Here is a 24084-nt window from a genome sequence, read left to right as displayed (position 1 = left end):
ATCCGCTTTTGGACCAGAAAATCGGAGGGTCTGAGTTCTCTTCAACAACTCACACGGTCCGATTAGTGTCCTCCTGACACAACAGCCCGATAAAATTCCCCTGCTCTCCATATCCGTGTCCTAAACTAACGTTGCCTCCATAATAAAATTAATTTGCATCAATAACATCTACTATACTTTTTTTATTCTTGAATAATATGTTATTCCTTTTTATTTATATATTTCATCTAATTAACCATATTTTTCTTTCTTTCTTTTTTGCAGGAAGTTCTGACTAACTCTCAAAATATTTTTCAATGACAATCTTAAACAATACGAACAACCACCAATTAAATAAAAATATACGATACTTTAATTTAATGTTATTAATTAAATTTATTCTTTTTATTCTATTAATTCACATTATTCACACATTATTCAAAAATATTATTGGTTACTTATACTTTTTCTTTTTTAATTAAATAGTCCATAGGCATTGGTTATCACGCTTGTTGCTTCTTCATTCTCCATAGTCCATATCATGCAACTTTCCCTGATTATGACATAACTTGTTATTCAACGCGCTTTGTAGAAAATCAGTGTCAAGAATATAATATACTATCGAATCAAACAAATATTTCAAATCAAAGTATTATTTTGACTGGGAATTAACGAAACCCTTGTCGTCTGGCTTGCGAGACTTCTGTGTAGCCATGCATATCATAGAAGAATATAATGACTTATTACTTATTAGCTTCCTGTTCTGTGATGTAAACTTCGTTGTTTATGGACTAAAGTGTACGTTTGATATAATTTGTTAATGAACAGCATATATGAGTGAGTGATCAGTGATTTATTTCAAGCTGTAATGAAGATAGTATAATATAATAAACAAAAGGAAAAGTACCAGTTGTACAATGGAGATTTAGGGAATATTAGAGATATAATCATTAGTATTACCTTTTCTCATTCGCTGAAATTTTTGGGATGAATGGTATCATGACATAGTATTAGAGCTTTAGATTCGAAAAGTTAAGAGTTTGATCATGGGTAAACCCAAAATCAGTTTAAACTTTTAGAAAAATGTTTATTATCCCTAATACAACAATATTATTTGTATTAAATTAGTCATTAAAATCAGTCAATACTCGCTAATGCGATGGGGATGTAGAAAAACGTTGTGGAAAAATGCGAATACCCAGTACCACACACTACACGATCAAACTAAGTTTGAAGCATATTCCACGTGCTGGCTGATGTATATAAATTTGCATTGATGAGTTGCACTGGATGCCATGCACCACTCACATGCATATACATTAAAAATCTAAACATTATTATTGTGACATCATAATGATGAGGTCTTTTACTCTCTCCTTGCTTCTTCTTCTTCTTCTTATTGATACTCCATCTTCCACTTGTTCATCGGTGTTGCCACTATGCAACCACCATGACAACTCAAACCTACTCCAATTCAAGAACTCATTTGCCATCAAACCTTCATCGTACAATGATTGGGCGTGCTCCTCTTCTTATTCCAACAGCAACAAGACAGCGTCGTGGAACAATGGTACGGATTGTTGCGAGTGGGATGGTGTCACGTGCGACACCACATCAGGTCACGTGATTGGCCTTGACCTCAGTTGCAGCATGCTTCAAGGCCAATTTCATCCGAACAGCACACTCTTCCGTCTCACGCATCTTCAACAACTCAACCTTGCCTTCAATCACTTCTCCGACTCTCCAATATATCCCGAAATCGGTAATCTTGTGAGTCTCACCCATCTCAATCTATCCACTTCAGCATTGGGTGGTGATATTCCGTCCACAATCTCACACTTGTCTAAATTACTCTCACTTGATCTCTCGTATAATGATGAACTGACACTTGATGAATCCACATGGAGCACACTCATTGGTAACACCACTAACTTGAATGAGCTACTTCTAGATTACGTAGACATGTCTTCCCTTAGAGAAACTTCATTGTCTTCGCTGATGAATTTGTCATCCTCTTTGCTGTCCTTGAGACTTTCTGACACTGGATTGCATGGAAAATTTCCAACTGACGTACTTGGTTTTCCTAATCTTGAAGAACTAAGTTTGTTACTGAATGAAGAGCTGAAAGGTGAACTTCCAAAGTCCAATTGGAGCACTCCTCTAAGGATCTTGGATCTCTCTTACACAGTATTCTCAGGAGAAATACCTGATTCCATAGGCCACCTGAAGTCTCTTAACCAACTACGGCTACAGTTTTGCCGATTTGATGGGTTAATTCCTGTGTCTTTGTGGAACCTCACTCAACTAACACAGTTGGACCTTTCAGGAAATAGACTTCATGGTGAGATTCCATCTTTGCTTTCAAACCTCAAACATCTCACCTACTTAGATCTTAGTGATAATACGTTCAGTGGTCACATCCCAGATGTGTTCGACAACTTCACTAAATTAGATACCTTGGAACTTTCTTCTAACAGTCTAGGAGGCCAACTGCCACTATCACTTTTTCGTCTATCCCAACTTTTTAGTTTAAAATTGTCATATAATAGCTTAGCAGGCCCAATCCCAGGTAAAGATACTAAACTCTCAAAAATAAAGTACCTATTTTTGGGTAATAATTTATTAAATGGGACAATTTCAAATTGGTGTTATTCTTCGCCTTCATTGACAAATCTAGATCTCGGGCACAATAACCTCGTAGGACTGATAGGGGAATTCTCGACTTATTCTCTGAATTCGTTGGTTCTCTCTAATAACAAATTTCAAGGTAGTTTTCCAACTTCAATATTTAAATTGAAAAATCTTAACACTTTGGATTTATCTTCAGCTCATTTGAGTGGTCATGTAGATTTTCGCCAACTTTCAAAGCTCAAATCTTTACTTTCTCTTGATCTATCTCACAATAATTTTCTCTCTATTAACCTTGACGACAATGTTGACTATTTTTTACCTAACCTTACTAGGTTTCGTTTATCCTCGTGTAAGATTACAAAATTTCCTAGATTCCTAGGAAGCATTCAAGATCTAAAAGTACTAGACCTTTCTAATAACCAAATTGAAGGGGTGATTCCCAAATGGTTTAATGACAAGCTCTTGTACAAATGGAAGAACATGGAGTTCATTGACCTCAGTTTCAACAGGCTGCAAGGAAATATTCCAATTCCATCATATGGCACCTATTATTTCTCAGTTTCAAAGAACAACTTTACAGGAGGCATTTCTTCAACAATATGCAATGCAAGCTCCCTCAATATGCTAATCCTGTCTCACAACAATTTGAATGGCAAGATTCCGCAATGTTTAGGAACCATTCCTTTCCTCCAGGTTTTGGATTTGCAAATCAACAACTTTTATGGAAGCATACCTGGAAACTTCTCCAAGAAGAATGCTTTTGAGACTATAAAGTTGAATGGCAACCAATTAGAGGGACCAATACCACAATCGTTGGCTCAGTGCACAAATCTGGAAGTTCTAGACCTCAGTGACAATAACATAGAAGATGCATTTCCCAGAAGGCTAGAAGCTCTTCAGGAATTACAGGTACTCAGTTTACGAAATAACAAATTTTATGGTACCATTACTTGTTTGAGTAGGAAGCATCCATTTCCAAAGTTGAGAATTTTTGATGTGTCTAATAACAAGTTTAGTGGCCCTTTGCCAATGCAATACTTTCAAGAGTTTCAAGGAATGATGGCTCGGAATGATAATAGTCAAACTCGTGGTTTGGAGTATATGAGCACTATTGCTAATACGACCAGTGTACCATATAATGACTCTGTTGTGATCATTATGAAAGGTCAAATGATAGAAATGTCAAGGATATTAACTATTTTCACAACCATAGACTTGTCAAATAACTTATTTGAAGGAAAAATCCCACAAATTCTTGGAGAATTGAATTCTCTCAAAGGGCTTAACCTTTCACACAACAAAATCAGTGGTATGATTCCACAAACTTTGGGAAATTTGACAAGTTTGGAATGGTTAGACCTCTCACGGAACCAATTGAAAGGTGAGATACCTTTGTCTTTGACAAATTTAAATTTTCAGTCTGTCTTGAACCTTTCTGAGAATCAGTTAGAGGGAATGATACCAACAGGAGAACAGTTCAATACATTTCGAAATGATTCCTACAAAGATAATCCAATGCTCTGTGGATTCCCTTTGTCAAAGTCATGCGGCAATGATGAAGAACAACCAGCGTTTCCTGAGGTAAAAGAATCATTATTTGGGTGGAAGTCAGTTGCAGTGGGATATGGATGCGGAGTGGTATTTGGAATGTTCCTTGGAAAGTTGTTCATCAAGACTGCTAAACCCTTGTGGCTTGCCAGACTTCTTTGTCGCTATACTTAACAAAACATGCACAGGAGATCAAGGCCATGCAAAGCATCATGCTTTTCCTTCTTTTCTCTGTCATGGGAATTTTCTGTTTATGGAATAAAGTGTGTTAGATATCAAGCTTATGATTTATTCATGCATACATCATTATAGCTTCGTCAAGATGTACCACCACTCTTGCATCGAAATGAATGTCAAGAATGAAATGAATTGAGTTATTTAGTCAAGAAATTCTATTCCTATGTTTTTGTAGCGTGTGTCTGAGAGTGAGAGAAAAATGTATAATGATGCCATATAAGTGGTTTATGTGAGTGATATTGATATTGAAGATAAGGTCAGTCACCAAAGTCATTCGTCAATACAAATACACTATAAAAATGAATTAAATCACACATGTATTATACATAAATATATTGGTAGCTGATTTTAGTAATTGATTTTAATTTATAAATAATATTTTTTTTAAAATAATTAACTCATGAAAGTGTGTTTTTCATGATTAACTCATTATGTTCTTATTAATATACTTTAAAGTTTAAACTATAAATCAATCTAAAATAATCCAAGCATACACTTTTAAAAAAAAAAATTAGTATACATCTTACCGGATTTAGTAAAAATAATATGAAACGGAATTGGACTACCAAAAGTAAGAAAATTTTTTTAACAAAGAGTGGAATTGAGTGAAATATACATTGTTAATAAACAAGTGAGATGTGTGTGAATCTTTCAGATACTTTTATGATTATGATTTCTATAACCCTGTCTCTTCTTTTCCTTTGTTAATGTGAAATTGTAAACGGATTCAAAATGTTGAATTTCACTATTGACAGAATGGAAAAAATCTTCTAAAGTAGGAAGATTAATACAATGATAGTAAAGAATTAATTATTATTAATTTTATAATTTTTATAATGCGTGAATTATAATATTTTGATTCAAAGGTAATGGAATTTTTACTTTTTATTTTACTATTTTTTTTATGTTTACGAAAAAGAAAAGAAACAGAAGAAAAAGAGAAACAGAAATTGGCTAATTGGCTTAGTTTCTATTTAAGCATATGAAATTATGAAGTTTATTCTAAGACTAAAATTTCACATATTTCTCCGCATTTGATTGTTCTTTGAATCAAATAATACAAATCTTTTAATTTCAACTCAAAGTCTCTTAATCTTCTTTAATTGTTTCATCTTAAGAGAATCTGTTTTTCCTTTTTATTTTCATTTTCTTTTAGAGAATGATTTCAAATACTTTATATTCTTTCTCTTTATTGTTATAACATAAAAATAAAAATAATTCCATGCATGTGTGGGTTTGTGAAATTATCATGCTGTGAATGCAAATTCACCATCTCACATTTTGTGTCTATCCTCCTACTTGATCCTAAATAGGATCTTGATCTTGGCAACCTTGCCATTAGTGTTTTATGTGAAAAGTGAAGGATGATAACCAATAAAAGGTGTGGGTTTAAAAAATAAATAAATAAATAGTCCATATCATGCAACTTTTCCCCATTATGACAAAAGTTATTCAACGCGCTTTGTGGAAAAATCTTGTGTCTTCACACTGCGAGTACCTAGTAAGCATCACACACTACACTAGAAAGTAGAAACTAAGTTTGAAGAATATTCCACGCGCTGGCTGATGTATATAAACTTGCATTCATGAGTTGCACTGAATGCCATGCGCCACACACATATACACAAATATAGTTTTCTAAACATAATGATGAGGCGTTATACTTTCTTGTTGCTTCTTCTTCTTCTTCATAATCCATCTTCCAGTTGCTCATCGGTGTTGCCACTATGCAACCACCATGACAACTCAAACTTGCTCCAATTCAAGAACTCATTTTCCATTAACACTTCATTGTACAAAGATTGGCCGGCGCTTTCCTCTTGTTACAACAAGATAGCGTCGTGGAAGAATGGTACGAATTGTTGCGAGTGGGATGGTGTCACGTGCGACACCACCTCAGGGCACGTGATTGGGCTTGACCTGAGTTGCAGCATGCTCCAAGGCGAGTTTCATCCTAACAGCACTCTGTTCCAACTCACGCATCTTCAACAACTCAACCTTGCCGCCAATGACTTCTTCGACTCTCCAATATATCCTGGAATTGGTGATCTTGTGAGTCTCACGCATCTCAATCTATCATGCTCATCATTTGGAAATTATATTCCCTCCACGATCTCTCGCTTGTCTAAATTACTCTCACTTGATCTCGCGTCTTGTAATCATGAACTGAGACTTGATGAATCAACATAGAGCAAACTCATTGGTAACACCACTAACTTGGAAGAGTTGATTCTAGATGGCGTAGACATGTCTTCTATCAGAAAAATACCAGATTCCATAGGCCACTTGAAGTCTCTTAACCAACTACGGCTACGGAATTGCCAAATTGATGGATTAATTCCTGTGTCTTTTTGGAATCTCACTCAACTAACTCATTTGGAACTTTTAGGAAACAGATTTCATGGTGAAATTCCATCTTTACTTTCAAACCTCAAACATCTCACCTACTTAGATCTTAGTTCTAATAGTTTCAGTGGTCACATCCCAGACGTGTTCGACAACTTCACTAAATTACATACCTTGCAACTTTCTTCTAACAGTCTAGGAGGCCAATTGCCACCATCACTTTTTCGTCTATCCCAACTTAATGTTCTAGATTTGTCATTGAATAGCTTAGAAGGCCCAATTCCAAGTAAGGATACAAAACTCTCAAAAATAACGTCCCTAATTTTGTATAATAATTCATTAAATGGGACAATTCCAAATTGGTGTTATTCTTTGCCTTCATTGATATTTCTAGATCTTGGGCACAACCACCTCGTAGGACCGATAGGAGAATTCTCGACTTATTCTATGAATTATTTGGTTTTGTCTAATAATAAACTTCAAGGTAGTTTTCCAAATTCAATATTTAATTTTCAAAATCTTACCACTTTAGATTTATCTTCAGCTAATTTGAGTGGTCATATAGATTTTCACCAATTTTCAAAGCTCAAATCTTTAAATTTTCTTGATCTATCTCACAGTGCTTTTCTCTCTATTAACCTAGACGACAATGTTGACTATTTTTTACCTTACCTTACCGTATTAGGTTTATCTTCGTGTAAGATTACAAAATTTCCTAAGTTCCTAGAAAGCATTCAAGATCTATATGTACTAGACCTTTCTGATAACCAAATTGAAGGGGTGATTCCCAAATGGTTTAATGACAAGCTCTTGTACAAATGGAAGAACATGCAGTTCATTGATCTCAGTCTCAACAGGCTGCAAGGAAATATTCCAATTCCATCATATGGCACCTATTATTTCTCAGTTTCGAAGAACAACTTCACAGGAGGCATTTCTTCAACAATATGCAATGCAAGCTTCCTCAATATGCTAATCCTGTCTCACAACAATTTGACTGGCAATATTCCACAATGTTTCGGATCCTTTCCTTTGCTACAGGTGTTGGATATGCAAATCAACAACCTTTATGGAAGCATACCTGGAAACTTCTCCAAGAATAATGCTTTTGAGACTATAAAGTTGAATGGCAACCAATTAGAGGGACCAGTACCACAATCGTTGGCTCATTGCACAAAACTGGAAGTTCTAGACCTTGGTGACAATAACATAGAAGATGTATTTCCCAGTCAGCTAGAAGTTCTTCAGGAACTACAGGTACTCAGTTTGCGAAATAACAAATTTCATGGTACCATCACTAGTTTGAGTATGAAGCATCCATTTCCAAAGTTGAAAATTTTTGATGTGTCTAATAACAAATTTAATGGCCCTTTGCCAATGCAATACTTTCAAGAGTTTCAAGGAATGATGACGACTCTGAATGATAATACTCAAGCTGATAGTTTGGAGTATATGAGCACTATTGCTAATACCACCAGTGTACCATATAATGACTCTGTTGTGATCATTATGAAAGGTCAAGAGAGAGAAATGTCAAGGATATTAACTATTTTCACAACTATAGACTTGTCAAATAACTTGTTTGAAGGAAAAATTCCACAAATTCTTGGAGAATTGAATTTTCTCAAAGGGCTTAACCTTTCTCACAATAAAATCAGTGGTAACATTCCACAAACTTTAGGTAATTTGACAAGTTTAGAATGGTTAGACCTCTCATGGAACCAACTGAAAGGTGAAATACCTCTGTCTTTGACAAATTTGAATTTTCTATCTGTCTTGAACCTTTCGAAAAACCAGTTGGAGGGAGTGATACCTAGAGGAAAACAGTTCAATACATTTCAAAATGATTCCTACAGAGGAAACTCAATGCTTTGTGGATTCCCTTTGTCAAAGTCATGCGGTAATGATGAAGAACAACCACCTTCAGTATTTGCTGAGGCAAAAGAATCGTTATTTGGGTGGAAGTCAGTAGTAGTGGGATATGCATGTGGAGTGGTGTTTGGGACCTTCCTTGGAAGCTTGTTTATCAAGACTGCGAAACCCTTGTGGCTTGCCAGACTTATTTGTGGCTATACTTAACAAAACATGCACAAAAGATCAGAGGCCATGCAAAGCATCATGTTTTTTCCTTTTTTTTTTCTGTCATGTGAATTTTCTGTTTGTGGAATAAAATGTGTTAGATATCAAGCTTGTGATTTATCCATGCTTACATCATTATAGCTTCGTCAAGATGTACCACCACTCTTACAATGAAATGAATTGAGTTATTTACTAAAGAAACTCTATTTCTCTGTTTTTGTAGCGAGTGTCCTGAGAGTGAGAGAAAAATGTATAATTATGTTATATGAGTGGTTTATGCGAGTGATATTGATATTGAAGATAATTAACTCATGAAAGTGTGTTTTTCATGATTCATGAAATGTAAATATTATAGTTAAATTTGTGAAGTGCATTGCAGATGCTATTATTTTTTTTCTACAAAAATGCAATTTGTACACTAAAATCAGCTACCAATGTATTTCGATATAAATACATGTGTGGTTTAGTTTATTTTCGATATGTATTTGTATTCTAACATGTATTTTATATTGGTGGCTGATTTTGGTGTACACATGGCATAGTCGAATCTATTGTACAAAAATCATACACATTTTTTATTCTTAGTTAAAAGGTGTTATGCACCATAACATTAATTATCATTAAAGTAATCTCAATTTTTATATACAGATTGTTGTTCATCAAAACGGCTCATTCATTTTCATGGTGTTCATGGTGAATTTGAATTTGAGAGGAATTTCATACGAGTGACAAAATAAAAATGCAAAGAAATAGTAATTCAGATTGTGAATCATAAACTTTCTGTTTTGCTACGGTTGCCATGATCTTTGGTCTCTGGAGTTTGGACTCTGGATATATAAAATATGTACTGAATGATGATTTCAGTTATCCCTATGGTTATGGAGAATCTGTTTTCTGTTCCAAATTATTTTTCATGTGCAAATTCTTAATAGAATGCATCATATATATTATCAACTTGATTTTTATAACTCATTTTGTGTGCTTTTGTTCACACATATTATCAAGTTAATTTTTATAACTCATTTTGTGTGCTTTTTATAGAAATATGTTTTTAGCATGCACTATCTAATGCAAGACCCCTCATCCAAAAATGTGCCATCGCTATTAATGAATAGGCTATGCATGAGTCATCTATTATTTCAACTTCTTGTGAATTAAAGATAAGAAAACCTATTATATATTGATTTGTTGCTTTTGTTTTGATTTAAAATAATTTGTCATTGCTTGCTTGAGTTATTATATAGCTTATTAATGTATTAGATAATATATACTCATATATTCAAATGTCACCTGGCTGAAGAAGAATTAAAAGCTAAATCTTAGGACATACTTTTTTTATTTAGAAATATCTACTATTTATGAAAATTTTGTTTATTTTTTAAGAAAATAGTAAGTAAGGCCATTCCAGCTACTGATCATCGCCTTGATAAGCTATTGTCTCACCAACTAGCTAATCAGACGTGAGTCCCTCTTCAGGCGAATTCCTCCTTTTGCTCCTCAGCCTATGGGATATTATGCCAAAAGCGAGAAAAATCTCATCCTTCTCTTTTTTTTTTTGCCTCCATACGACGACATGGGACGAAAAAAAAGAAAAAGCTCCTAACTAATTAAGGATTCCATTAGCTCGCCTCACGGATGATTTCATTACCCTCACGAGCAATTTCATACCAAAATTTACAATTTTAAAAAGAAATCGAAACTGAAGCTGATAGAATGTACACACAGGATCCTTTTACGAATTTTAAATTTGCCAAATGAACTAGAATGTTGTTTTCGATTAAGCTCATTTTAATAAGAAAATTAACAGTAATTCTTATTAAGATGTAACTCATATATTATGACAGAAAATATAAGTCTTATAAATGATGTCACGCATTATAATTATTTTGATCTCGAAGCACTTAAGAAGTTCTTTTTTGGTTGAATTAATCAACATAATTGTGCTGTGACATTTAATTTGAAGATATGGTTGTCATTTGATATAAAATGATTATTCACGTGCAGTTATTTTAATATAAAATTAATAATCAAAAACTATTAAATAATTTAATAAATTTAATTAAATTATCATCTAACAATTATTAATTTTACATAAAAATATCTCTACATGAGTATTTACTACGTACACATATCTATGAAGATAAATAAATTGGCTTTTATCACTCATGGTGGATCGGAGTGATGAAGCAGCTTTCATTATTAGTCTATATAGTAATATGTAAATAATAAAACTTTCTTGATGATGAGTTTAATTAAATGTTCAAGTTACACAGTTTATCTGTGTCTTATTGACTAATGTATCTTGCTGTCAGTGTATGTCAGATTTCAAAATATAGCAGAAAATGACATAAGAAGAAGAAAATTCTTTAAATAACGAGTCAATGAATTTCCGTTTGGATTTTATGTTTTAGCAAGAGATGACACGTGAATTTCATTTAAAGTAAAAAAAAATTCATAATATAATAGCTAAAGCAAATAATTAGTGGTCTTATTTCAAGTCTTCGCCTTTGGCATTTTATTTAGAGTAAACACCCAATCCGGTCCTTGTCCAATATTCATAAGGACAAAGCGATCCCTGTCCAAAAAAAAGGTACGTTCCGGTCCCTGTCTTTGCATTCCGTGAGACATAGCGGTCCTTCTGTGCCTTCCAGCGTTGAAAACAACCGGAATAAGCATACGTGTCACTTAACGGTGATGAGCTGGCTGCCAAGTGTCCTTGAAGTGTCAAGCTGTCAATTTAAAAATAGACAGGGGTCGATCTGTCCCTTTATCCCAAATAAAAACGCTGTCGTTTTGTGTGGGGGATTAAAATGGTGCGTAGAGTACATGCCTTGGGTTTCCATTTAACCCTTCTTCCCTTTCTCCTAATTACAGAAAACCCACAATCTTTTCATGTTCCCTCTGAAGACTCTCTGAAGACGACAAAACGACAACGCTCTACCTGGCTGTGGAGCTGAGTAAGACGCTGACAGTGTTGCTGACAACTCTCCAAGTGAAGCTTCAGACGGCACTACTAACGGACTCCCTGACGACGTTGACAGACCTTTCTTGTGCAAGTCTTCAAGGTAAGTAACAGATTATTCAAATAAAATATTAATTACATTGTGTATTGTTTAATTAGTTTTGAGTTTCTGAGTGTTTGCATTTTTTGTTTTCTGGCTTGGTGTTGCCTAACAAAGATAGAGTTTGGTTAGGGCTCAATGTTGCTAATTTTGGGGGATTTTGCCATCAAGAGAGATAGATGTTTTCCCTTCCTGCAATGGAATTCATATAGAAAATAGGGTTCAATGGAATTCATATACAGTTTGCAAGTGGGTTTAAAATGCATCGATTTGCTTGTATTAAAATCACAAACTCTGTATATAACAACAAATCTGACAGATATATTATCTTTATTCAAATTTTAATATATATATATATATATATATATAAACATTGTTATGATTAGTGTTTATAAAAGAGTTCACAGCAATTTTCTATTAAAGTTTAAGGCAAATATATACCTTAGCAAATGTTTATGTACTCTATTAAAATTTGATTTTTCCGTGAAACAACAAACCAATAAATATATACCTACATGTACTCAATTAAAATATATATGTACTCAATTAAAATCACAATTATTTATATAGAGGTTGTAATATAAAATATCATTTATTTTGTTTGTCTCAGATGGATGATTTTATGGTTGTTCCTGTATTTTATCATGGAGGAAGTTTTAAGAGAAATTCAGAGGGGGTATTATGTTATGTTAATGGAAAAGTACATAAATATCCACCCATGGATTTAGACTATATTAACTTTTTTGATCTAGAAATTTTATTTAAGGAGTTAGGGTATACAACATATAAGGAGATGTATTGGTTTGACAACACTGCTGATGACATGGAAACTGGGCTACATGTAATTAAAGGTGATGCTGAGATAAACGAACTGAGGAATGCTCAGAAGAGAAATAAGGATAATAATGAATTTTATCTTTACTTTGATCACCCGATAGATGCCTTATTTTATTACAAAATCATGTATACTACTGCAGTCTTTAAAATTGAATAAACGAACATATAAAAACAAAACCAGCTTAATTATATTTATATTCATTCATCAAAAGTAATCAATAGCAACAAATGCCATACCCTAACCAACTTAACAACCAAGATCACCATGTTTCACAGTACTCCAGAAATAACATTTGATCTCTCTAAACTACACCACTAAACAAGTTTCTAACTACAATTCCAGCAACAAATGCCAACATAACACATCCAACACTACTGCATCTAATTTGACTAAAATTCAATCTAGCTTTCTTCAAATCAATTTCTAAGCCAACCAATCTTTCCTCTAGCTCCCTAACTTTGTTATCATCTGCAGAAGAATGATCTTCTTTATGATTCTGATTCAGCTTCAAACCTCCGAACAAAAGAGTCTTCGCAGCATCCTCATTGAATGATGCAACATAATCATCAAGCCAATAAAAGTATTTGCAATGAGGTGTTGGAGTCTACAAAATAATATTCTTTATTATGAATCTATTGAAAAACAGAATGAACATAATTTTAATTCTTGATAAACCTACCTTGAAGTATGACCATCAATGAGAAACAAAGTGAACAAAATTTTAAATGTTAATAAACCTACCTTGAAATATGGGCATCAAAAGAATAGTCTGTTTGGGTTCATATCGGTTCCAGACATGAACAAAACTGCATAAATTCCACAATTACACTCTGGGGCAACCCACTTCTTCTTCCACCTTGATCCCACACTCCCAGTAATATTCAAACTCCAACTTGATTCGTTTTCATCTCTCCCACTTCGCCGATTTGATGTCGACCCACGTTCTTCACTATGAACCATGCTGTTCTAGGGTTTACAGTCGAACACAGTGATACATTTTCAGAGTATATAGTGAAGCAGCGCAGCATTTGAACCTCCCATCCCACACAAAACGACAGCGTTTTTATTTGGGAGAAAGGGACAGATCGACCCCTGTCCATTTTTAAATTGACAGCTTGGCACTTCAAGGACACTTGGCAGCCAGCTCATCACCGTTAAGTGACACGTATGCTTATTCCGGTTGTTTTCAACACCGGAAGGCACAGAAGGACCGCTATGTCTCACGGAATGCAAAGATAGGGACCGGAACGTACTTTTTTTTTTGGACAGGGATCGCTATGTCCTTATGAAAATTGGACAGGGACCGGATTGGGTGTTTACTCTTTTATTTATAAGCCAATGGCCGATCAATGAGAACACAGTCTTGTCGTTTCCCTTATTTTTCTTTTCTTTCTTTCTTTCTGTTTTATTTTTTTTTTTGTCATATTCCTTTTGTAATATTCATTTTTTTCATTTCATATACAGTATACTAAAATAATTTAAATTTTTTATATTTATTTAAATAGACTAATAAATTAATTATTAAATTAATTTAATTTAGTTATATTAATTGGTATTTGTTAATACACTTTTTAATATAAATGTTGCTGTACTTTATCAAGTCTTCTAAGTCTATGCTTTGATATTGATAGTAGTCCTGCTACATTTTGCCATCAAATTTGACCACTTTGTCGTAACATATTTGTATCGTACCATCAAATTCCACAAGGTATAAATATAAAATAATATAAGATTAAAAAATCTTTCATTGAATTTTAATTTATAGTGTTGTGTTGTATTACCTTGTCGCACTCTAACATAATAAAATTCTGTGAATAATGTGACTTAGTTATTATTAGTATTACAAAAATTAAATTATCTAAATCTGATATAAATTAAATTAAGTGGCTCATATAAAGACGTTTAAAACGTTTTTAAATATAGATATTTAATTTTATCTAGTAAATAAATTATTATATATTAAATTTTTGACATATAATATAATTTAAAAATATTATTTTTATTAAAAAATATTATTATTACTTTATCAAAAATTATTATCTTAAAATCTTACTAAAAACATTCCACAAGTAGAAAAATGACATAAGAAGCAGCTAAGAAAATTCTTCAAATGATATCATTCAATCACAAGCTAATACAGGACAAAAATCAAATATCCTTAATTAATGATTTTATCTAACAATTTGGGATTAAAATTTCATTTGGACGGAAATAATAATTTCCTCTATTCGTTCCTAAATAACTAAGGGCAAGAGTTAAACTAAGAAATTAAATGTTTTGTAAATTCAGTAAATTATTTTTATTTTAAATTCTAAACTCATTTTCTAAATTTTAAATTCTAATTTTGAACTGTAAATTAAAAAAAAAAGAGTTAAAAACAATTTTATAATATTCTGTTAGTTATTGTGGTCACTCGATTAATATCCCAATTGGAGAGTCCAATTATATTAAAAGGTAAATAAATTAACTAAAGTATGTCTTTAGTCAAGTCAACTTGCCACTTAATAATTTCATCAAAAGATACAATAATTTGAGTAGGACGCATGTGCTGCTGCTTTAGTTTCTTAGGGACATTATCTACTTTTCCAACCCATATCTTGAAACCTTTTTCTTTTAATTTGCTAGGCGTCTTACTTGACTCTTCAAACCTTTGTGGCTATAAATACATGATTATTGTGTGGCTCTATGCAAAACCAAAACTGTTCTATCATATTATACTCTCATTCACTGATTATATTCCTAATAATCATAAGATGATGAAGCCCATTTTTGTTGCATTTTTGCTTTTGGCTTCCCTAATCTTCCTTCCTTCTTCAACTTTAGCTGCTCGAATACTAGCACACAATCAGCGTAAGAGTTTCTATTAGATGTACAATTATATATATATATATATATATAGTTATCTAATATCTTAAAGAGAAAAGGACAAATAGGTCCCTGACCTTTTGCTCCGCGGACATTTTCGTCTCTAACCATTGAAAAATACTTTTAAGTTCCTGACCTTCACAAAATTTGGACGGACCAGTCCCTAACGGAGGCATTTGGACGGAAAAACTGATTTGTCCAAGTTTTGTGAAAGTTAGGACTTAAAAGTATTTTTCAATGGTCAGGGATGAAAATATTCTCTATCTTAAATTTTTAAATAAATAATTTAATTAATTTGTTTTTATTTGATGTGAAAATCTAAAAAATGCTTATGATTTTATATATATATGATATGCTAAGTATGTATTATATGCTTAAATTAATTTTTAACATTTTTTAAAACGTAACAAATAAAATTTTAACAAATAAAAATAATTTATCTAATATTTTAAAATAACCAAAAATCAATTTATTAATTTATTTTATTAAAACTTAATATGCCCGAAACAAAAATTATTAATGATGTTATTAGAAAATGCTAGAGAATGAACGCTTCTATTATAAAAAAAAAATAAAAAAAAAAGAGAAAAAAATTGTTAATCGCTTATAATTTTTGTTAATTACTTATATATAATATGCAGGTGGTGATGAGAAAGAAGCATATAGAATAGGAGGAAGAACAGCTCTTAATCCAAATGGAAGAGGACATGCTTATCCAGAAGGAATGGGAAGAGGAGGTGGAGGAGGACATTCTAGTCCTTTTGTAAACCCTACTCCTGTTCCTTCCTATAAACGATGCAGCGCTAATAATCCATACCAGGGTGAACCTTGCCGCCCCCCAGCCACCAAATAATTAAGCATTATCTAACACTTCATTAATTAATTGAGGTCAAAGAAGAAGCAATAATAATTCATATAATTATGTGTATGTTTTTGTTTTACTAGCCAGTAGAATAATCGAACTCAATGTACGTTTTTTATTTCTGTGGAAGAGTGCTGATATATGCGTTCAGCTTTGAGTTTGTTGTAATAGTGCTTATGAAATAAAACCATATATTGGCCTGCTTCAATTTTCAGGGCTTGTGAAATAAAACCGCTACTTTCTGCTACTTATATTAGATTTCCTTTTTTCTTTGGAGCATATATAACTACGTCATCATCAAATATTCATAAAATAAAATTACATTTGTTCCAAAATTTTACTTTTAAATTGGTACGTAAAACCAAGAGCATTACTTTCTGCAACTAGCTAGCTAGATTTCAATTCTTAAATGATGATCACTTAAAAAGGAATAATTGTCGTAGAAAATTGATGCTAGCTAGTCCGGGTAGTCCCATTTACATTATTGCAATAATTCTTTCTTCTTCTATATATGAAATTACTAAAAATAGCATATATATATATATATATATATATTTCAATGTCAATATACTTTTTAATATAAATATAAAATATTGTCGTAACAGATATGTATCATACCTTCAAATTCCACACGGTATAAATATAAAATAATATAATATTAAAAAAAAACCTTTCACTGAGTTTCAATTTTATATATAGTTCTGTCGCACCCTAACATAATAAAATTATGTGAGTAGTGTGATTTAGTTATTAGTATTACGAAAATATTAAATCACCCAGATCTGGTGAAAATTAAAGTAAATCATGGAATATTATGTTTTTATAAACAACTATATTATGTGTACATCAAAATTAATTATTTGTATAAAATATATATATATGTTGTAATATAAATAAATATTAAAAATAAATTAAATTATATATATATTTATATAAAAATATATTAGTAATTAATTTTAGTGATTATTTTTAATATATAAATAATATTTTTTTTCTATAAAAGTGACACATCATTTTGTTTCGTATATGGTGATTCACAAAAATAAGAAATGATTATTATTGTACAGTATAAAACTCCGGAGAATAATCACAACCATTTAACCATCACTAGGAAATAAGAGAAACTTCAATCTCTGAATGGAAAGAAAAAGTTTGATTATTAGTATAAGAATTTCAGTGTTGGCAAGCAATAATAATGTGAATGTCTCTAAAATTATTCAAATAATTAATATAGTTTAATTAAATTTCGTCCAATCCCAAGCCTACACTATCCTTAAAATGTCATCATTCACTACTATCACGTATGTTACTGAACAAGTCTTCTAAGTTCTAATTTATTTATGAATTCAAGTTAGATAATTTAATCATCAGTCAGGCAGTGTTTGGTTGAAGAGACATAGACACGATGACATATGTCTGTTTGATTTGATGAGACACAGAAGACATTAAATTTATGTACTTTTAATTTAGTGAGACACAGTTTGTGAGACACTAATTTTTTACTCTTTTATCTTTATTAAATTTTTAAAATTTGTCCTCTTATCTTCTCAAACCTTTCTTTTTTCTCTTCTTCTTTTAGATTCTACAATCAAATTTATCTTTTCATTTTCTAAAAAAACATTGTACATTTAATTTTTTATTTATTTAAATTTTGATCAATCTTTGATAAATCTTGAGCTTTAGTTTTTTTATTTTTTTTCAAAAAAATTATATATTTAATTTTTGAATGATAATTTAAGATGATATTAAAAAAAAATATTAAAAGAAATAAAAATTCAATGGTAATGATATGCAGTGTTGGGAATTGGAATAATAAATATACAGTAATGGTGGTAAAATTTGTCGTTAAATGAAGGATAATTCAGTTTTTTTTTTTTAAATATGTGTGTCTTGTTCCTTAATTTTTGTCAAACTCAATACATAGACACAAATATTTTATGTCCATATTTTTAACGTCTGCGTCTTTATGTCTATATCTCATCATATACATCAACCAAATAGAGCCTTAATTTATCAATAATTAATAATTCTAATTTTTTAAATTGTTATTAATTAATAATTATTTAAATTTTATTTTTTAAAAAAATTACAAAATAAATAATTATTAATTATAATTATTTGATATTAACTAATTAAAAATTATTTATTTATACTTTTTCTTTTATTTATTATGTTTATTTAGACTTTAACATCTACATGGCTGGATAACTGAATCTCTTCCCTTCCCTCTTCATACACGGTTTTCGGACAATATAAATACACAACAGCATTGCATGTATAGCCATCAACATGAGTGTTTTTTAATTGGATCCAATTCGTATATCTGCAGTATTTATTTAAATTTGATTTGAAAATTATGAATATGAATTTGATCTATAAGATTATCGAATTGAATTTAATCTGCACACTAATAGAATTAGATTACAAATTTTATGTAAGTATTTATATATTTACGAATTCACAAAAATAAATAAATAAATATTTTTTTTTATATTTTATTTCAACTAATAATTATTATATATATTATATTATTTATTTTTGTTATTTAAAAAATATGTTTAATAATATTTTAAGAGTAAATATATTTAAAAAAATAAAAAAATAGTATTTTGTTAATTTTTTAATAAAAATAAACTTTTTAAAATATTTATATATTTTGTAGATATATCCGATATCCAATTCGATTACAATCTGTAAATTTAAATTTAAAAATTGTGAATATTGAATCCCATTTAACGCAATCTAATAATTTTAATGTGTATCAAAATAAAATTTTAATCGTATCCAATTTGATATTAATGCGGTTTACTCTATCTATACAAAAAGAAATTGAATAGAGAATATAAATGACAACATATACACTACAATAGTAGTTTCCATTAATCACCGTGAAGGCCATTTTCATTTCATTCTTACTTTTGGCTTCCATGACCTTCCTACCCTCTGCTAGAGTCCTACCCTCTTCAACTCTAGCAACCCGTGAACTGCTAGCAGTCCAAGATAAAAGTGTATTCTTTAAGTATTTTTTAATTGTTTGAAATATAACTATTTGTATATTTTTTTATCAATTAAAAAATATATATATATTATGACACTAATACTGTTCTATTATATTGTATTATCATTCACTGATTAATTATATTCCTAATAATCATAAGATGATGAAGCCCTTTTTTGTTGCACTTTTGCTTTCGGCTTCCCTAATCTTCCTTCCTTCTTCAACTCTAGCTACTCGAATACTAGCACACAATCAGCGTAAGAGTTTCTATTAGATGTATAATTACTTATATATAGTTATCTAATAATATCTTAGTTTTTTAAATAAATACTTTAATTAATATTTCTTTATTTGATGTGAAAATTAAAAAAAAATATTATGATATATATGATATATATGCTAAGTATGTATTATATGCAGGTGTGAGTGGAAGAAGCGTTGTTAATTAATAAGGGTAGGTATAAATGCTAAGTACGTACAATATTGGATGTGATACTTTAATTTGAACCCTTAAACAAACCTTGATCTCCGGCCAGGCCACCACACAATAATTAAGCTCCCATGAGAAACTAATTAAGCCACTTGTTGAAGTTTTCAATACATTAAATAGTAACCTTAATAATAATAGGGTTCCATGGATGGAGGGAAAGAGCCTAGCCTTGATTATTATGATTAATTAATGAATAAATTTGGTCTCTTATTGTCAATGATGTATTATTTCTGTGTTTCAGCAATTTCAAATAGAAATTGATGTAAGTTTTGTAATGTTTATCGAATAAAAAGAAACACATTATATTAATTGGCTTATATATGTATCTTGTTGATTACTAATTTTATCTAACTAACTAGCTAGGTAGGTAGGACGTTTAAAATGTTATGTATATGTTCCTGATGAAAATATAAATCCAACGTGTATATGCATGCTCTACTGATATGGCTATGGTTAACTAGCTATTACTTGCATTGCATATATATATACACGGAAATTTCTTATATACGATGAATTATTATTAGGAGCAGATTCTAGTCACAGAAAAAAGGAGAAAGAAAAATCCACTAATTTTCCATTTAACTGAATCACGAGTAGGAAGCGATACTGTTTATTGCGAAGATAATAATGTTGTCGGTGAATTCTCCCTTTATTCCATCTTATGTAGGGCCACCTTCTTGGCGTGAATAACGTAACTTGTAACTTATCAATCTTACTTACTTTGTTGTTCTTAAAATAGGGTAATGGGTAATCAAGTTGATTAATACAGTAACTTAGGTTGATTAATCATGGATTTAAGCGGAAAGGTAGAAGTAACTCAATAGCTGGATATGTTTCTTCGTGTTGAGCCAAGTAAAGAAGCCCAAGGTCATGGGCTAATCAAGAAAGTTCAAGAAAATGTTAAAAACTGATAACTGTGTACATAGTTCTTATGAAAAGACTTTTACCATTATATATAAGTCTTTCAAATAAAACGTAACTATAGCATATCAAAACTCACTTTGAGTAATTCACTAAAAAAGGCATTTTCTTTTCAATTAGCAGAACATTGTTCTGTATCACTTGTTCTGCATTTTTTTTTCTTTCTTTCTTTACTCTTTTATGGTATCGGAGCTCTTAGGGTTCCAAGAGATCTATGGCTGCTAGCAACCCTTCCTTACCCACCAACAATAATGTTCCTCCAATCATCTATCAGCAACGATCGTTCAATCCAATTTCAGACAAACTATGTGAAACAAATTTCAAGACCTGGCAGCAACAAGCACTCAATGCAATTCAAGGTCAGGGTTTTAAAGATAATCTCATCAAAGAACAAATCCCACGCCAATTCTCATCCAAGTCTGATCAAGAAGCAGGAATTGAATCCTCCCTCTACAAACAATGGAAGCAAGATGATTGTCACTTAGTTTCTTGGATGCTTGCCTCAATTGACAATGCGTTCAAGAACAAAATGGTAGGTTCCACGCTCAGCTATGAAATGTGGCAGAAAATTGAAGATTATTTTGCACAATCCACCAGATATTAGATTAAACAACTGAAGGCTCAACTGAAATTGATAAAGAAACAAGGTCAGACAGCTCGTGACTACATTTTTAAAATAAAAAATGTAACTGATTCACTTGCAGCTTTAGGTAATCCTCTCTCTAAGAAAGAACATGTGAAAGTTCTATTAGAAGGGCTTAATGAAGAGTACCAAAATCTTCTTCTTATTGTCAATGCCAAACCAGAAATTTATAGTCTTGTGGAAGTCGAAAATCTCATCATGTCTCATGGTGACATGATAGAGAAATTCAAGAAAAATGGGAGTGGCATTCTTCAAGCTAATCTCACCCAAAATTCCTTTCCTGTGTTTCACAACTCTGCTCGGGACAATGGATTTCGACGAGGAAGAGGGGGACGTTTTCCAAGGGGAGGACGTGCATTTTCTCAGCAAAATCGACCTCAATGCCAAGTTTGTGGCCGTTTTGGTCACATTGCGTGGCATTGCTTCAATCGCTTTAATCAAGATATTCCACCCCCATCCCTCAATCAAGCACAGCAATCCAGCAACCTGGCTTATAATCAGAATTACTCAACCTCTTCTACTTCTCCTCAAGGACCTTTCACTGCATCCACTACACCTCCCCCTCCAGCACCATCCTTTCACCATCCCATTGCTTTTCTTGTTGCCCCCAATACTGTTGCAGATCCTGCTTGGTACCTAGATACTGGGGCTTCTCATCATGTGACGCCGAACCAATCAAACTTGTTGACATATTCAGAATATACGGGCCCAGAACATGTTCAAGTAGGTAATGGTGAAGGTATCTCCATTTCTCATATTGGAAATTCTTTTCTATACTCTTTAGATTCTAAAAGATATTTTAATCTCCAGCACTTGATACACACACCACAAATCACCAAGAACTTGATTAGTGTTTCGAAATTTGCTAATGATAATTGTGTCTATTTTGAATTCTTTGCTAATTTTTGTCGTGTGAAATGCCAATTTACACAGAAAGTGCTCTCACAAGGTATACGTAAAGGGGGCATATATCAATTTACAAATGTTGCTGTCTCTCAACCCTCTCAATCACTCAATTCCCCTATTGCTTTTACTGTGTCTTGTTCAGTGTTAGATTTGTGGCATAAACGCCTAGGGCATTTATCTCTTAAATCTGTTAAACTAGTTCTCTCTCAATGTAATATTCAACATTCGATGAAGCATGTAAATGAGAATACTCATGTATGTGAAAATTGTGCACAAGCAAAAATGCACAAGTTACCTTTTTTCTGACTCTAATACAATATATACTACTCCTCTTGAATTGGTATTTTCTGATGTCTGGGGCCCCTCTCCTCATATTTCTCATCTTTGATTTCGATACTATGTTACCTTTATTGATGCATTCTCGAGATATACTTTTACCTTTTTATTAGTTACAAAATCACAAGTTTTTCTGGCTTTTCAACAGTATAAACTGTACATTGAGAATTTGACAGGACACAAAATCAAAGCACTACAAACAGACAATGGAGGCGAATATACCTCCAATGCCTTCTCTGAATTCTTGGCAAGAGCAGGCATTACTCATCGCTTTTCATGTCCCTATGTTCATGAACAGAATGGGACTGCAGAACGAAAACATCGACATCTCATAGAGATGAGTCTAGCTATGCTTTCCACTGCCTCTATGCCATTGCTTTATTGGGATGAAGCAGTTCTTACTTTGACTTACTTAATCAATCGTATTCCAACTCAAGTTCTTTCCAATTTATCTCCATATGAAACATTGTTTAATAAGAAACTAGACTATAGTCTTTTTAGAATTTTTGGAAGTAGCTGCTACCCTTTTATTCGGCCTTACAATAAAAATAAATTTGAAAACAGATCAATAAAGTGTGTTTTTATTGGCTATGCTACTAACTTTAAAGGATATAAATGTTTGTCCAAAAGTGGCAAGATTTATATTACTCGACATGTAAAATTTCATGAATCTGAGTTTCCATATGCAAAATTGTTCCTAACAATGCCTGCAGCCTCTTCCTCTCCACCCCCTGCACCAAAGTCTGGTGATGGCCCTACTCTGTTTCCAAAGGCTACTTTCACTGCCAGGTGTACTCCAGTTTCCAACCAAGCCCCTTGTCTTCAGGTTGATGATCCTCCCTCTCAATCACTTCCGACACATGTAGAGACTGCCGAAAAGCCGGCATATACATCAATTCCATCTTCTGCCTTGCAACCTATAACAAGTATCGAAATTCAGCTTCTGCTTGTGGAAGCTGAGTCTCAACAAACTCAAAATTCTACTTCCATTTCTTCTTCTCACAATCCAAATACTCACCAAATGTTGACAAGGTCCAAAACTCACTCCTCAAGGCCAAGAGCATTAGCAGCCACCATTTTTAACAACAATTTTCTTGAACAACCTCCACAATCAGCTACTGCTGCTCTAAAAATTTCTCATTGGCATCATGCTATGAATGAGGAATTTAGAGCCTTGATAAAGAATAACACTTGGACCTTGGTACCAACACCTTCTAATACTGAGGTTATTGGGAGTAAATGGGTATTTGCTGTTAAAAGACATGCAGATGGGACTGTTCAAAAATACAAAGCCAGATTGGTAGCCCAGGATTTTCATCAATCTGAAGGCTTTGATTTTTGAC

At 32.1% G+C, this 24084-nt stretch overlaps 4 protein-coding genes across 4 annotated transcripts; all 4 read left to right on the top strand.

Annotated features, from left to right (window-relative positions):
- The first annotated feature begins 1335 nt into the window (after positions 1 to 1335).
- Positions 1336 to 4669, top strand: LOC130939329 (receptor-like protein 7). Its single transcript, XM_057867439.1, has one exon. It carries the CDS (start codon positions 1336 to 1338, stop codon positions 4330 to 4332), a length of 2997 nt encoding a protein of 998 aa, XP_057723422.1. The 3' UTR covers positions 4333 to 4669.
- Positions 4670 to 6042: 1373 nt separating this feature from the next.
- LOC130941087 (receptor-like protein 9DC1) lies at positions 6043 to 6585 on the top strand. Its single transcript, XM_057869475.1, has one exon. It carries the CDS (start codon positions 6043 to 6045, stop codon positions 6583 to 6585), a length of 543 nt encoding a protein of 180 aa, XP_057725458.1.
- Positions 6586 to 6635: 50 nt separating this feature from the next.
- LOC130941086 (receptor-like protein 33) lies at positions 6636 to 9134 on the top strand. Its single transcript, XM_057869474.1, has one exon. It carries the CDS (start codon positions 6643 to 6645, stop codon positions 8818 to 8820), a length of 2178 nt encoding a protein of 725 aa, XP_057725457.1. The 5' UTR covers positions 6636 to 6642; the 3' UTR covers positions 8821 to 9134.
- A 6207-nt stretch (positions 9135 to 15341) lies between these two features.
- Positions 15342 to 16694, top strand: LOC130941088 (uncharacterized). Its single transcript, XM_057869476.1, has 2 exons — positions 15342 to 15570; positions 16227 to 16694. Exons 1-2 carry the CDS (start codon positions 15387 to 15389, stop codon positions 16436 to 16438), a joined length of 396 nt encoding a protein of 131 aa, XP_057725459.1. The 5' UTR covers positions 15342 to 15386; the 3' UTR covers positions 16439 to 16694.
- Positions 16695 to 24084: the final 7390 nt, after the last annotated feature.

Source organism: Arachis stenosperma, chromosome 7 (genome assembly GCF_014773155.1).
Source record: "Arachis stenosperma cultivar V10309 chromosome 7, arast.V10309.gnm1.PFL2, whole genome shotgun sequence".
Classification (NCBI taxonomy): Eukaryota; Viridiplantae; Streptophyta; class Magnoliopsida; order Fabales; family Fabaceae; genus Arachis; species Arachis stenosperma.
Note: the sequence above shows the minus strand (reverse complement) of the source record. Positions and strands in the feature narration are given on the sequence as shown.